We start from the raw sequence: 13,830 nt of genomic DNA on the forward strand, positions 1-13,830 counted from the left end.
TAATTGTAAGCTTATAATGGTTATTCAGGGTCTCCAGCTCAAAAGTAGATCCTCTGAAAATTTTGCTATCTGTTTTCTTCTTGATAACTTAATTGTCCACTTAATCGGTAATCAGGCGCTTCAATCTCGTTATTAATTTCTTTTAAACCCACTTTTGTGATCCATCAACGTAACTTAGCTTGAATAGCAGCAGCGATAAATTTGCAAACTCGGTTTCAGTATAATCTAAACATCCAATCATTTCTAAGAGAATCTTTAATAATGCAAATGTCGTCGTGGTTGTCTTAATTTGATATAATATTTTATTTTATTTTATTTTTCTTCTCATTGAAACAAGTATGCATGGCATAGAAACTGTTTAGAATAAAGTCTGTATTTTATACAGAATACAGTTGCGTATTAACAAAAACTGATTTTACCGTTATAGAGAGAAGAGATCATGGGAGAAGAGAGAAGAAAAATCATAACCAGTCAGTGCCCCCAACTTGAAAAAATTAGAACCAAACCAACGAAAAAGCTTAAGAGATGTCATCCTTCTACAACCAATCAGTGCCCCCAACAGATGCAATCGCAAAGAAGCTCTTTAAGAAGCAGGATCTGATGGGCTTGTACAAGTTCACGATCCAGGCCCACTGAGTGGTTGGAGGCATCGTCTTCTGCAGTATGCTCCTTGCCTGAGTTCCGAATACGTCCTCCCCAACGCTTCAGATATACCATTATTCTCCCTCGTTCTGATCATGAGCTATGCTGTTTATAGTTACATGGGCTGGGGAAGAAATTGGAAGAAAAACACTTATATGAATTATATGAATTGCTCATTTTTCACCCTCCAAACAATTTTATACAATAATTACTTATTTATAATGTAACATCACAGGACGTATCATTCCAAGTCACTTACTAAATTTCTTAAATTGATGGCATTAGATATACTGCAACAACTATTGTCCTATCATGAGTCATTGAATATTTAAAGGCCATTCTATATTCTTTTGTGCCCAGTTTGGACTTTAGAGCTTCTTGTTATTTTTCGGTAAATCACACTAGCCCTAAAAGTGTGTAACAATCACAATAGTCCTAAAACTGAAAAGAAAAGAAAAACTGAAAACATTATCTATAGTATAATTGATCAACCATACTACTTTAAAAATTAAAATGCGAGTGAAATTATAAGTGACCAACATGACTATAAATAGTCAAGTGTAGAAACTCAAATGACACAACTAGAAGGTTTAGACTTATTTAAAATCTCCTTACCTTCAAAAATCAAGCTGTCAAAGCAAGACACATTTAGGGACTAAAATGGTTCACTGGTTTGTTATCTGTTTGGGTTTTTAAATTAGCGTTTTTTACTCTTTGGATCACAAACATCGAAGACCAGCAGCAGAAGCACAAGGTTTGGTGCTTTGCTATGCTTCTTGCGTGGTTGGCATCGATGCTTGCAACAAGTTATCCGAGTAATGCTATCTCTCCGTATGCAGTTGAATTAAATGAAATACCGTATTACATAGTTTTTTATGTTATTGACTTTCATAAGCACAAACAACAAATATCCTAGTGGTTCTACATCTAAATGCACAACACCAATAGAAGTGTGCACCTCCAATGTTGATCTATATAAATAACAGTTAACTTCCGTAAACAGGGTAACAAAAAGATGGTAAGACGACAAAGCATTAGAAGCATTAGATCATGTCAATATAATTTCACCTGCAGTAGAAACCCAAAATGAGAGATAAACCTTTGGGTCAAAACTCAATTGTAGTAGCGTGAACCAGTGTCGTAGACACGACCACCAGGATATGGACCCCTAGGTTCAAATCCTTGATCTCTACCACCCCCAAGAAATCGAGCTCTCTCCCTGTAAGGATCAAAGTGATCGGCAGAATAGCCTCGTTGCACTTCTCCACCCACACCTGGAGCATTCGAATTGTTGAAACCATGAGGGTCGCGGGGTGCCATGCCACTGCTAGGGTAAGGATCCCTTATGAATTGCTGGTACTGCTGCTGCCTAGCATGTGCTTCCCTTTGAAGAAATTCAGCTCTTCGGTTGCTATGCTGAGCTCGAAGTGCTGCCAGTTTTTCTTCATACTGAGCATTGATTGCATTAATTTTCTGAAAAGAAATATGTAGAACTTATGTAAAGCTCAACGGAATTGAAAATATCACGAACAAGATTATCCTTGCAACACCCACTGTGATGCAAATATCCAGCTTCAAGACATAGTTGTGCAGATTGTTTAAAATACAAGGAAAGATGCAGGTGACAGAACTGACCCAGTGCTCACAATTAGCTGATAGAAGAACCCGAGTCAAGAATAAGAGAATAAATATTTGTGCAAAGGTAATTTTGCACGTCAATTTAATATTCAGGAAGTATTAGAAAAATGGGTCACATAACTAAGATCACTGCAAACTGGGCTGGTTCTTAAACGATGGCACAAAAGTACACAGCTGCTGTATTTGAAGTTTTGCATTATCACTTCAAGTTTATCAACCTAGATGCAAAAAGAGCAGTTTATAACTGCAGTTTTGCATTTGCATAATGACTTCAAGTTTATCAAATGTCATGGAAAAAGCCTAGGTATACAAGTTACAGAAAAACTATCCATTACGAACAATTTTTTTGCTTCCAGAAGTTATTCCATAAATGGAGATAGAAACCCGTTGATAAGCTTGCATTGACATAGTTCGATCCCTGCAAATCATAATTCTAAGAGGATCTGTGTCTGATACCTTGGTGTGTTTCTAACTTTCCGTAACAACTATAAAAAGTTTTACGGCTTCAACAGTATCTTTAACATCTTCAAAAAAAGGCAAACTGTCTAACATCTATTACGAAAAAGAAAGAAACAAGACAAAAGAAGTTGCAAAAAGAGTAAAGGACATACGATATTTCAAGAACACAGTAACAAATTAATAATGTTTATTTTTATGTTTATCACAGACCTCTCTGTGCCTGGCATATTCTGCATCTTCAGCATCATTCTGTTCTTTAGTGAGTTTAATAATGTCATCACGAAAATTCTGCTCAAGACCTTCAAAAGTTTGTGATAAATGATTTCCTTCGTATCCAACATCCATATCTTCTTCATGAGCCTGAGATCTGGAATCATTGTTGCTCCGGCCCTGCCCTTGAAAATAGGACTTTGAAGCATCAACCCCTTGACCTACACTAGAACATGAAACGGTTCCCCTCTGTTTAGGAGTTTGAAAACTCTTTCTATAATATAAACCTGTGTAACCAGGCCTTCTAGACACGGAAGCTAATGTTTTAAAAATTCAAAAGCAAAATAGTTCTGAAAATGTGCCATGTTTGCTGAATTAGAACTCCATAAAAGCAGACATTAAAATTAAAATAAATTCATCTCTTATACATCAAGAACTACTTTTAAGTGCGTTCATCAAAAAAGAAGCAAAATTTGCAGAAAGGATGACAGGAACAAGAATAACTATATGCATTTAATAGCAAAATGGAAATGATGACATTTAAAAGGATTATGCTGCCCAATTGAGACACGTGAATTGTTAATCTATTTTCTGAAGTGTATTCAAAAGTATTGTGCTAATACCTCACTTCTAATTTAGAAACAAAAATCTCCATATTAAAACACAGAAGAAATGTTAACAACCACAGTCTACAGGGAATTTAACTGTTTTTCCTTTCATTTAGTAGAGAAGATATAACTCTCCGCACAAAATTAAAAAAAAATATATATATTTATATTATATTGATTTTTAGTCATTGAAAGTTACAAAAATCATGTGCTTTTAGTCCCTCACCTGAAAGTAAAACCACATTTTTTAAAATGTTGGGGGACTAAAACCGAATAAACCTTTTTATAGGAATTAAAACCAAAAAAATATCATACTTTTGAGGACCAAAAACATATTTAAGCCACAATACTTCAGATACTATAACTACACCATACAACGTCTCTTCATTTCCTAGTCTTCTTTATAATCTCATTTACTATCTTTTTGTTTCCTCGTCTTCTCTTTGCTCTGTCTCCAATTCAGCATTTAAACTTTCTCGATAATTTTTTTACAAAAATTCGGTCCACAGGTGCACCATGAGTTATTCTGTCTTATGCCATTTATCAGGTGGTTTAGTTCTGGCAACAGAGTAAAAAGCAGCAGATATATCATACATACACACTATTCTCCTTTAAGTCTACATCATAGATCCTACTTTTTATTCAGTGACAAATCAACCATTCAGGACTCAACATATTTTTCTATTTCACGAAAAAAAAATTGCCAAGAAATCAAAATATACATTATACTAAATAATCATAAAATCCTGTAAAAACAATACTTAGTTACAACTTCAATATATCTGGGTCCCAAACGGACATACTTCAAAAACATGATTGTCTCCGCAAAGCCAGATGCAGCACATAGCTAGGTTATCAGAAGAACAAACAAGTGTGAAGTGGCAGCGAAAAATACTTGCCTTCACTAAACATTCGAGATGTCATTGAATTGGACATCTTTGATTCATCCATTTCCCATCTCCACTGACCCTCTGGTTTGGAATTCGCATACGGATTCTCTCTCTCTGGAGTAAAGGCTTCGAGCCGTCCTTCAAAATTACCAGACTTGGCCTCCCCCCTTGGACCGGCCACCATATGATGCATCTGGCCACCAACACTAGTGTTGGCAGATGGATCCCCATAGTGCCCCTGCCGTCGCATTGTCACAAACAACTCCTATGTGAACACAACCTCTGAGACATCAAAGCCACAAAACCCAAACCAATCACTAAACCACATAACCCACACTACAATCATATAGCAACATCGCAACATGCATGTACCGATTACTTGCTCTTACTGAAACGTTCCACAAACAAATTGAAACAGATATTTCAAAACATAAGTCATATGAGTTTGTATAATAAACATAAGTCATAGAATCTAGGGTTAAATAAAGAAATCAAACTAAAAAGTTAAGTAAATCAATCATAGCTGACTATTGCAAGTATAGAACGTGCAAAATAACGGGGAAAACAAGAAAGATAAGATATGTCAACAGTGTTCTATAACGTACCGAATCAATTAGCACTTTGGAATGTCGAGTTAGCGAAACGGAACGAGAGGGGAAATGGAATTATATGTTCAACTATTAGCGATCCAAAGGGAAAGACATTGCAGATGATGAGGATGGTGAAGTGAGAGTGAAATGAAAATCTGAAAACCCTAATTCGAGAAGGAGGAAGAACTCAATTCTACCAGCATTGCTCACAGTTTGCAAAATACACATGGAAAAATAAAGACAAAGAGTAAAGACAAAAAGATTTAGCGACCATAAAATAATATTTAAAAATTAAATAACATTTTCGTAAATTTGCGAATTTTGAATACATTCTCAATATTTTTTTCTTCAATTTTGGTATTAAAAAAATTATTATTTTTTTATTCTTGTTATTCAGTGACATTGAGTAACAAGTTGTCGGTATTTTTTGTTCCCATAAATCTATATATTTTTCTTTTAGTCTTCAATAGTTTTTTTTCTCACCTCTGTTGTAAATTTTCTTTTATTCATGTTTATGTGTTTTATTAGCCTATTGTAAACAATTAGTAAAAACCAGCATTTTTTAAATATTTTGCTTAAAAGAAAAAAAAATATGACTGTGCCACCGTGTGTATATATATATATATATATATATATATATATATATATATATATATATATGTGTGTGTGTGTGTGGGGGGGGGGGGTGGGGGGGGGGTGTATGAATATAATTAGTACATGTATTTTTTAAAGTTCTTTTTGTTGGACCATAAATTAATCAACTTCATCCAAAAAGAACAAAGGATTCCAGAAAAAAACCTCATGCATGTTAATAATCTTTATAGATTCTACACGCTAACAGAAATAGGAGATTCAAATTCTAAAAAAAAAAATTATCTAACCTACAGATCAAAATTAAAAGTTAATTCAAAAACCAAAACGGACGATATTTTTACTGAGAAGTATATGTAAAATTCAAAAATTTATAAAGAATAAAAAGTCATTTAATCCACATGATGAAAATTAAAGGAAAAGATATATACGTTTTGAATTTTTATTTCATGAAATCAGTTTAATCAATAAAATATTATTTTATTGATAAATTTCTTATATAACTAGCGTGTTTGATTTTTTTAAAATGTAAATTTGACATTTTTATAGTACTTTTGATCGTACATTGATGTGTGCTAATTTTAATTTATACTACCCTATCTTTTTGTGTAATTATTTAAGTATGATATTGCTTAATAATTTGCTTTCTAAATTTACTTAATAATTATAATAAACTTAAAAGCTCAAAATAATTAACATGATGTTGATATGATAAAATTAAACTCGTGTTTTCTAAATAAGATTTCATGTTAGTGCTTAAACCAACACTTGATATAATCAAAGGAAAGAAACATGTTAATAATAAACTTATATACAAAAAATAATAATATATGAACAATGTTCTAATATAAACAAGAGAGAAAATTAAAGAAAAAATAGTAGTAAATTTTTAAAATTTAAGTAAGAATACAAAATGAGATTTCTAAGAGAATATATTATTCCAACACTAGATTAATTGAAAAACAGGTAGAAATACAAGTTACTCCCTTCATTACCGCTGTATTATAGATGGCTAAAACAAAAAAATAAATATTATTTTTTATACAACTATTTATTGAATAATTTAGTATTGATAAGATAATTTAGTATATTTTTTTTCTATGCCTTACGAAAACACAATGTAAGAGACAACATCTCATTAGACAACTTAATAAAATTGAATTAAATCTAAACAGAAACATTATTTTCAGTCATTAACCTTACATAGCATCACATGTCCAAAGTCATTGACATGACTTTGACATCACTGAATTTTAGCCTTACATGATTCTGACTGGTGAAAGGTGATACACGGTACAACTTACAATGAAAACACTTGACAATGAAGCAGAGAAGTTCGCCAGATCAATCATACAAAGGACACTTCACATATCAGACACCAAAGATCCAATAACGATCTTAAAATTAAACTTAATGCAAGTTAACAACTCGTCCCGATCATTCTTCAGTGTCATCTTCAGAGCGTAAGGTCCCTGCAGAACGAACAAAGTCAGGGAAAAATGAGCTCAGTAATGTGAGGTTTAAAGAAAACAAAAGTTTTAACTCAACAGAATTTTGCTGTCCAAGACAAGGATGATTTAACCAAGAAGACAGAGTTCAAGAAAATTTTAGCACTTCATTACTCTTTGCCTTAGGACCCAACCAAAACTTCAGCACAGTACGTGACAATAGGTGCTAATTATCACCTTATCAATGTCTATTACCCTGAGTGCTGAGATCAAGCATCAAATGAAACAAAAATTGTCTTTTGAGGGAGATGGGTACTCACAGTTCACATTCAGCTGTGTTTTTTTGTTACAGTAGTTACAAAGCTATAACGTTGTCCTTTTATCTTGTGGTTTGACCTAAATAACTTCTTGTTTTTCTGTTTTGTGATCAGCTTTGTTTTCTATTGCATGAATTATTGTTTTTTTGGGTTGCTTGTGTAGCACTAGACAGTGGAGTGATTTGTTAAAATCTCTTTTCCGGATATTGCTTTAACTGGCTAATTTGGTTTGGCCTAGTAGGCTAAATGAAAAAGTAATCAGACAAAAATAACATACTTCTCTCCCTAAAATTTTATCTCTGCTTTCTCTTTCTTTCCATTGGCAAAGGATACCATTCTTAATTCTAGTTTCCCTGCTTCTGGTTGTGGAGATTCTCGGAGTTGTTCTCCCTGAATCCAAATTTCATCACAATTTTCTTATATTTAGACATAGTGACACACCATGTCGAATGCACACTTCATCCCCAAGTCCCTCCGAGATAGGTATTGTTATGTTGAAAGAGACCACAACAGTTGACATTTCGAAAAGGTAAACATTCCAGCACCCGCTCTAAGTTTACCATTTTCATCTTCCACTTCCTTCTAGCTACCTTTAGCAGGAAACTACCTCCCTTCTGATATTCTGTTACATCTATCCACCGATGCATAAATGTGCCCATCCATCCTTGTACCTTCAATCTATTCTATTCACCTTCTGCCTAAGAAAGCCTTATATGCCTAGAAGATTAGAAAGGTTTGCACGTGAATAACAATTGAGTCAAATCTGACCCTTCAGGCATCGGTTTCAGTGAGATATTTCGGAGGTACAGTGGACCCATCAAGGAATTTCAAGAATTTCAAGCCTTTAATTGTGGCTAGCACTTGTTGTTGCCAGACAAAGAAGTTTTCTTCATCTAGTTTGAGACTAATGGGGTGAAAAAAGTATGGGGCATGAAGGAAGGTGGGATGGAAGAGCTGGGAGGGGCATAGTGACTTCAGAGTTTGCAGAGGTCATGGTGAGATTGTTAAGCTCTGGATACCATGTTGAGAAAGATGGTGAGAGAAAAGCGATAATTATTATTATGATCAAAGGCTTACAAAAACAGAGAAAGGAAAAGCAATATATAGTCATGCATGCAGGTGTAACTGCATGAGAAGAAACATAAACTACTAACTATACAAGAGGGTACAAGAGGTCTGTTAACAGATAATTCGACCAAAAGTTATAAAGGAATGCTGAATGAAGCTTCAGAAAAAAAAACCGTTAGAAAATACTTTTCCTATAAAGAGTGTTACTGAAAATTTGGCCTTTGTCTTGTTTATATTAAGTCATTGGATGTTCATACTTCCGTCTAAAGTTCCTTCTAAGAGGCATTTAAACTTTTAGTAGGCAAGAACAATATAGCAGAGGGGCTTGGAAGCTCTTTATCCACAACAGGAGAACTCAGTTCTTTATTATCATCGATCTTCGGTATTTCAGATTTCTCACCCTTCACTCTTCACTCAATTTATTGATAAATCCATTTTATTGTGTTAATCTACGTAGATGATATTCTTGTGATAGGCTCTTCCAAACATGCTATTCAGAGTTTCATTACCACTCTCAATCAAACTTTCTCCCTCAAAAATCTCGGGGTTCTTCACTATTTTTTGGTTCTTGAAGCAACCAGGTCTTCTGATGGTGCCCTTCAGCTTACTCAAACTAAATACATCAACCAAATTCTACACAAAGCACAAATGGTTGAAGCCAAACCTCAACATACGCCGATGATCTCCTCTCTTAGATTAACTGTTGATGGTTCTACAGCCTTTACCGATCGAACATTGTATCGTCAAATCGTTGTCCCTTCAATTCCTCATCTTCACAAGACCAGATATTGCATACTCAGTTAATAAAGTTTGTCAGTACATGCAAAATCCTCAGCTTCATCACTGGCACGCTGTCAAACGAATCTTACCTACGTTGCAGGAACATCAACTCATGGCATTCGCATCACACCCAGCTTTCCCTTTTCTCTTCATACCTTCACTGATACAGATTGGAGCTCAGATCCTAATGATCGTAAATCCATCACAGCTACTGCATATTTCTTGGTTTTAACCTTATCATGTAGACTTCAAAGAAACAAAAGGCGGTGTCACAAAGTAGCACCAAAGCCGAATTTCACTGAAATCTTCTGGATTCTCTCTTTGCTTGTGAGCTTCGCATTTCATCCTCAAAAACCCGTTATTCATTCCAGTAACCTTGGTGCCATTCTTCTCACAGCTAAACCTATTATGCACTCTCGCACAAAACACTTTGAACTTGATCTCCATTATGTCAGGGAAAAAGTACAGAAAAATGAACTTATGGTTCGTCATATTCCTAGACGTCTCCAAATTGCAGATGTTCTAACAAGGGTGTTTAATCTTCGTCAACCACCCTAAGTTAAAGGGGGGTGTTAACATACCACTTGTACCCTCTTGTATTGTTAGTTTCTATTTCTTCTAATATAGTTAGACCTACATGCATGGCTCATGCAGTTGCCCCTGCATGCATGGCTATATATTGCTTTCCCTTTCTCTGTTTCTGTAAGCCTTTGATCATAATAATAATTCTCGTTTTTCTCTCTCCATCTTTCTCAACATTATATTCCACTTGATAAACATTTCTTGCTAGAGCTTATGTTGTTCTTCCCATATGTCCAAACATAATCTTATCAATAGGAGATACTTCAACATTCTCCATATACATCTGTTCCTATTTTATCTTTCCTCGTGTCTAACCATCTCATCTCTGTTACACGTGCTTACCACTGCCTAATATCAACTACCATAGAGCATTGACCACCTTATACATGTATTGTAACAGACATTTGATATCATGGATCGTGCTTTAAACATTTTTAGCCAACAGAGACTGCTGATCTAGACAAGCAGAATAACTATTGATTCAATTCAATCTGTTACATAGGTTTGTTAACTGAGTTTCTATGACCATCACAGATAAAAATAGCATTTCAATGATCACTTCTATGCATGTTCACTGGTAGCAAAATGATCTGTGACTTCACAATTCGGTGATTCGTGATGTCACAGAGAGAGTACAAGACAACTTTGAAAAGTGCATTTGGATAAAGGAAAACTTGTTACGTGAAAACAATGCTAGTTTGAAGTTCCACAATAAACCCACTTTTCAAAAGAAAAAGAAAATCATGTGTACAAGTACTGCATGTGAGGAGGATCTCCAGGAAGTAACACTGCAAGACATTTCACATTCTAATGGGATAAATTTAATTACTCTTGATCATAGCAAACTTTAAATTGCAATAATTTTTAATTTACAAACCTATAAAAGAGAAGACGGTGGAATACACACCAAGTGCAAATATGTAAATGCCCAACAATAAAAAAATTAGCACCAGAATCAAAGGAAGCTATATTTCCTGATAGGATTATATTTTTACAAAGTGCGTGTTTGGTTCTACGTCAAATTGATGTAGAATTGATTATAATTGATTTTCTAACACAGAATCAGTACGTGTTTGGTTTCCAAAATTAATTAAAAAATAAAAAATTCACAGAAGCAACTAATTCTTCTTTCTACATTAGAGAATTGATTCAAAACACACCCAAAGTCATCGGCATTGGTAAGATAGTGATAAAATGAAACTAACCGGTGGAGTAATTATGGGCAATGTTTGGGTGTGTGAAATCACAAAATTGCCATTAGAAACAGGGCATTTTACTTCTTTACAAAGATCAATGTTTTCTGTATGGACAGGCACCCCAACGTATGAAACTCCAATTTCTACATCTCCACCAAGAATAGGTTTACCTGCATGAAGGATAGACAGAAACCTCACTTATAATTTGTTAAAATAGACAAGTGACACTGTAAGATAAGGAGCAAAGAAAGTTGAACCAAAAATATAAATGATAGCTTCTGAATCATTTGCAAATAACAGGCGTCTGGACAAATTATTTTGCTTGCACATAAAATTTAAAAACAACATTGAAATGTATGTAATGTACTACCATGCAGATAAAATAAAATTTGATGGAATGATTTAAAATCTACAAAACTAGATAAATAAGAAGACAGGAGGGGGTATTACCTGAAGTAGCATAGATCTTAAAGGTAGCCGGTTGGCCACTCCTCACAGGGTCTGGTGATATATCAACTCCAGACACCTTCACAGGATAGTTTGCCTTCTTATCTGCAAGGATTTTTTTCAGCGGAAAAATAGATGTAAAGAAGATAAACCATGATTTAAACAATCTGAACAAACCATAAACACAGATAAGCTGCCAGCACTACATGACATCACACACAGTACACGTTCACAAAAATTCATATAAAGAGAAATATTAGCAATACTTGCTCACACTAAAGCACGGTTTAATATACACTAAAATTTATTAAAAATGACAATTTTTCATAGGTCTCGCCAAGCATCCAAAGTGCATGGTTGCTTAAATGAAATGTTTAGCTTAATTTTATGGATCTTGAAATATCATACAGATTAAAACACTATTCAGTGTGAAATTCATGCCAATAGTAAAGTTGCTATAGTCTTTCTTTAATCTAGTTTTGCGGGTCCTAATATTGATTCCTTTTAATCATTTTTTTTTTGGGGATCAAAGTTCTATTTCCTGAGTTTCAGCATTCAAATGGTTTAGTTTTCATTGCACCTTCTGTCTTGTTGATCGATAATTTTCTCCTCAATAGTTTTTCTTTTTCTCCTAATTTTTAAGCAACATTTCTATACAATCAATTGCGCTAGTATAGTCGACGCCAACTCATATGCTTGGATGCTATAAAAATTTAAGTAACAGTGTTTATCGTTGATCAACCCTCTTAAACACACACATAGGAGGAGATAGTCTTAAGGAGCCAGCCACTTTCATGATTTCGTTGTCTTCAATAAATCTCAATCTCAACCTAATTCCTACAGTGTTTTTTGGTCCAAAATAACAGGTTCCAATTTCAAACAGAAACCAAATCAAAAACCCAAACAATAAAAAGATTGTTTTTTTCATATAAATCCTTGAAATTTGCAGGACCAAATGGAGGGTGTGGGAAAGGGAGTAGAAAAAACCCACTATGCAGATGAAAAGTTAATATCAACAAACAGAAGTAGTCAAACATTAGAACACAAAGAAGTAAATCTAAATTTCTACTCTTATCTTGAACTGATCGGATCAAACCAAAATGATAAGAATAAAAAGTCAACACCCAAAGAGAGAGTGATGAAGTACCGCAGTAAGTGACTTTAGTTGCAGCTTGTGCTTGAAAGGGCGAAAGGAAGAGAATGGATAAGGAAAATAGAAGGTAGAGTTTGGGAAGAGAGTGAAACTCCATGGCTCAGTGCAAGCACAAGGGTGAAGAAGGAACAAATAAACGAAGAGAGAGTGAGAATTAGGAAGGAAGAGATGTACTGATAAACACAAGGTTTTGCTTAGGTATTAAACAAAATTAGTGGCTCCCACAATGTGAACCAACGGATTCAACGTTAAATATAACCGTGGAAGCACATGAGCGTGTGTGGCTATTTTTGTTTTTTCAGTTACCAAAATGAAAATAACATTTAGCACCATAGTTTTTGTTAAAAAAAACAGTTTAAGAGTAAGAAGTATGAAATTATTAAAGAAATTATACCAAAAAAATTATGTCCTCTTAGTATTGATGATTCTACGATATAAGAATTCTACTATTCTACTTTATATAATTAACCTCAGACATGTGTATCATTTTTGTTTGAATATCTGTTTCTAAAAATGTATCAATTGGATCTCAATTTTATAAAAAAAAATGTTTCAATTACGTCTTTTCTAGATAAAAAAAAATATTAATGCGGTTAACGGTATTGAAATTAAATATTGATATTTATATTAAAATTTAGTAGTAAAAATCATGAATAAAGTTAACGGTGTTAATAATTTTTTTATTTTGAAAAGAATCTAATCAAGACATTTCTTCAAAAATTGAGACTCGATTAACACTTTCTTAAAAATAGATATCAAACTAACATATCTGAACAAAAATGTGTACCATCCAACTAATTAAACATTTAATATCTATAACTTCTTCTAATATTTAATTTCTTCATATGATTATATATTTTTTATATTATGAACTACCGAAAAGTTTACTAGATATATTTTTTTAAAATTAAATATGTTTTTTGTTTCTTAACTTTTAGTCAAATGCATTTCATTATAACATTTGTGACATGTTTTGCTTCTATATTAGTTAAACAACGTGTTCAAAACGTCTAATAAACTTAATAAAATTTGACTAAAATAACTAATTTCAGACATCTCTAAAGTTGAGAAATAAATTTAGATCAAAATTTTGAAGAATAATTAATTGTTATTTTCAGGACAAAAACATACTTAATCCTAATTTTTAAAGTGATATGTTTCTTGCATTATAAATTATAAATATTAAAATATCAATTCATGCATTAAGTCAA

General features: G+C 33.5%; 2 protein-coding genes across 5 annotated transcripts; both read right to left on the bottom strand.

The window, feature by feature from the left end:
• Window positions 1-339: 339 nt before the first annotated feature.
• Window positions 340-5,276, bottom strand: LOC114169800. 4 transcript variants are annotated; one of them, XM_028055111.1, is made up of 5 exons: window positions 5,053-5,276; window positions 4,457-4,729; window positions 2,950-3,170; window positions 1,742-2,115; window positions 340-766 (listed from the first exon to the last, which is right to left on the bottom strand). In XM_028055111.1, exons 2-4 carry the CDS (start codon window positions 4,695-4,697, stop codon window positions 1,756-1,758), a joined length of 822 nt encoding a protein of 273 aa, XP_027910912.1. In that variant the 5' UTR covers window positions 4,698-4,729; window positions 5,053-5,276; the 3' UTR covers window positions 340-766; window positions 1,742-1,755. The 4 variants fall into 4 exon arrangements, with proteins under 4 accessions (XP_027910912.1, XP_027910911.1, XP_027910913.1 ...); XM_028055110.1 differs by having other exon boundaries at window positions 1,711-2,115; XM_028055112.1 differs by lacking the exon at window positions 340-766 and having other exon boundaries at window positions 1,453-2,115; window positions 4,457-4,685.
• Window positions 5,277-6,763: 1,487 nt separating this feature from the next.
• Window positions 6,764-12,857, bottom strand: LOC114169803 (putative phosphatidylglycerol/phosphatidylinositol transfer protein DDB_G0282179). The gene is made up of 4 exons (XM_028055116.1): window positions 12,614-12,857; window positions 11,470-11,571; window positions 11,029-11,189; window positions 6,764-7,100 (listed from the first exon to the last, which is right to left on the bottom strand). Exons 1-4 carry the CDS (start codon window positions 12,714-12,716, stop codon window positions 6,993-6,995), a joined length of 474 nt encoding a protein of 157 aa, XP_027910917.1. The 5' UTR covers window positions 12,717-12,857; the 3' UTR covers window positions 6,764-6,992.
• Window positions 12,858-13,830: the final 973 nt, after the last annotated feature.

Source organism: Vigna unguiculata, chromosome 11 (genome assembly GCF_004118075.2).
Source record: "Vigna unguiculata cultivar IT97K-499-35 chromosome 11, ASM411807v1, whole genome shotgun sequence".
Taxonomy (NCBI): domain Eukaryota; kingdom Viridiplantae; phylum Streptophyta; class Magnoliopsida; order Fabales; family Fabaceae; genus Vigna; species Vigna unguiculata.

What these genes read in the sequence shown, in the direction of transcription:
- LOC114169800 (XM_028055111.1), bottom strand. Translation starts at nt 4,697, where the DNA reads ATGCGACGGCAGGGGCACTATGGGGATCCATCTGCCAACACTAGTGTT. An exon ending in ATCTCGAATGTTTAGTGAAG is followed by an intron (nt 3,171 to 4,456) that starts GCAAGTATTTTT and finishes GTTCTAGTGTAG; the next exon opens with GTCAAGGGGTTGATGCTTCA. An exon ending in AATATGCCAGGCACAGAGAG is followed by an intron (nt 2,116 to 2,949) that starts GTCTGTGATAAA and finishes ATTTCTTTTCAG; the next exon opens with AAAATTAATGCAATCAATGC.
- LOC114169803 (XM_028055116.1), bottom strand. Translation starts at nt 12,716, where the DNA reads ATGGAGTTTCACTCTCTTCCCAAACTCTACCTTCTATTTTCCTTATCC. An exon ending in AACTAAAGTCACTTACTGCG is followed by an intron (nt 11,572 to 12,613) that starts GTACTTCATCAC and finishes AAATCCTTGCAG; the next exon opens with ATAAGAAGGCAAACTATCCT. An exon ending in TGCCCATAATTACTCCACCG is followed by an intron (nt 7,101 to 11,028) that starts GTTAGTTTCATT and finishes TTCGTTCTGCAG; the next exon opens with GGACCTTACGCTCTGAAGAT.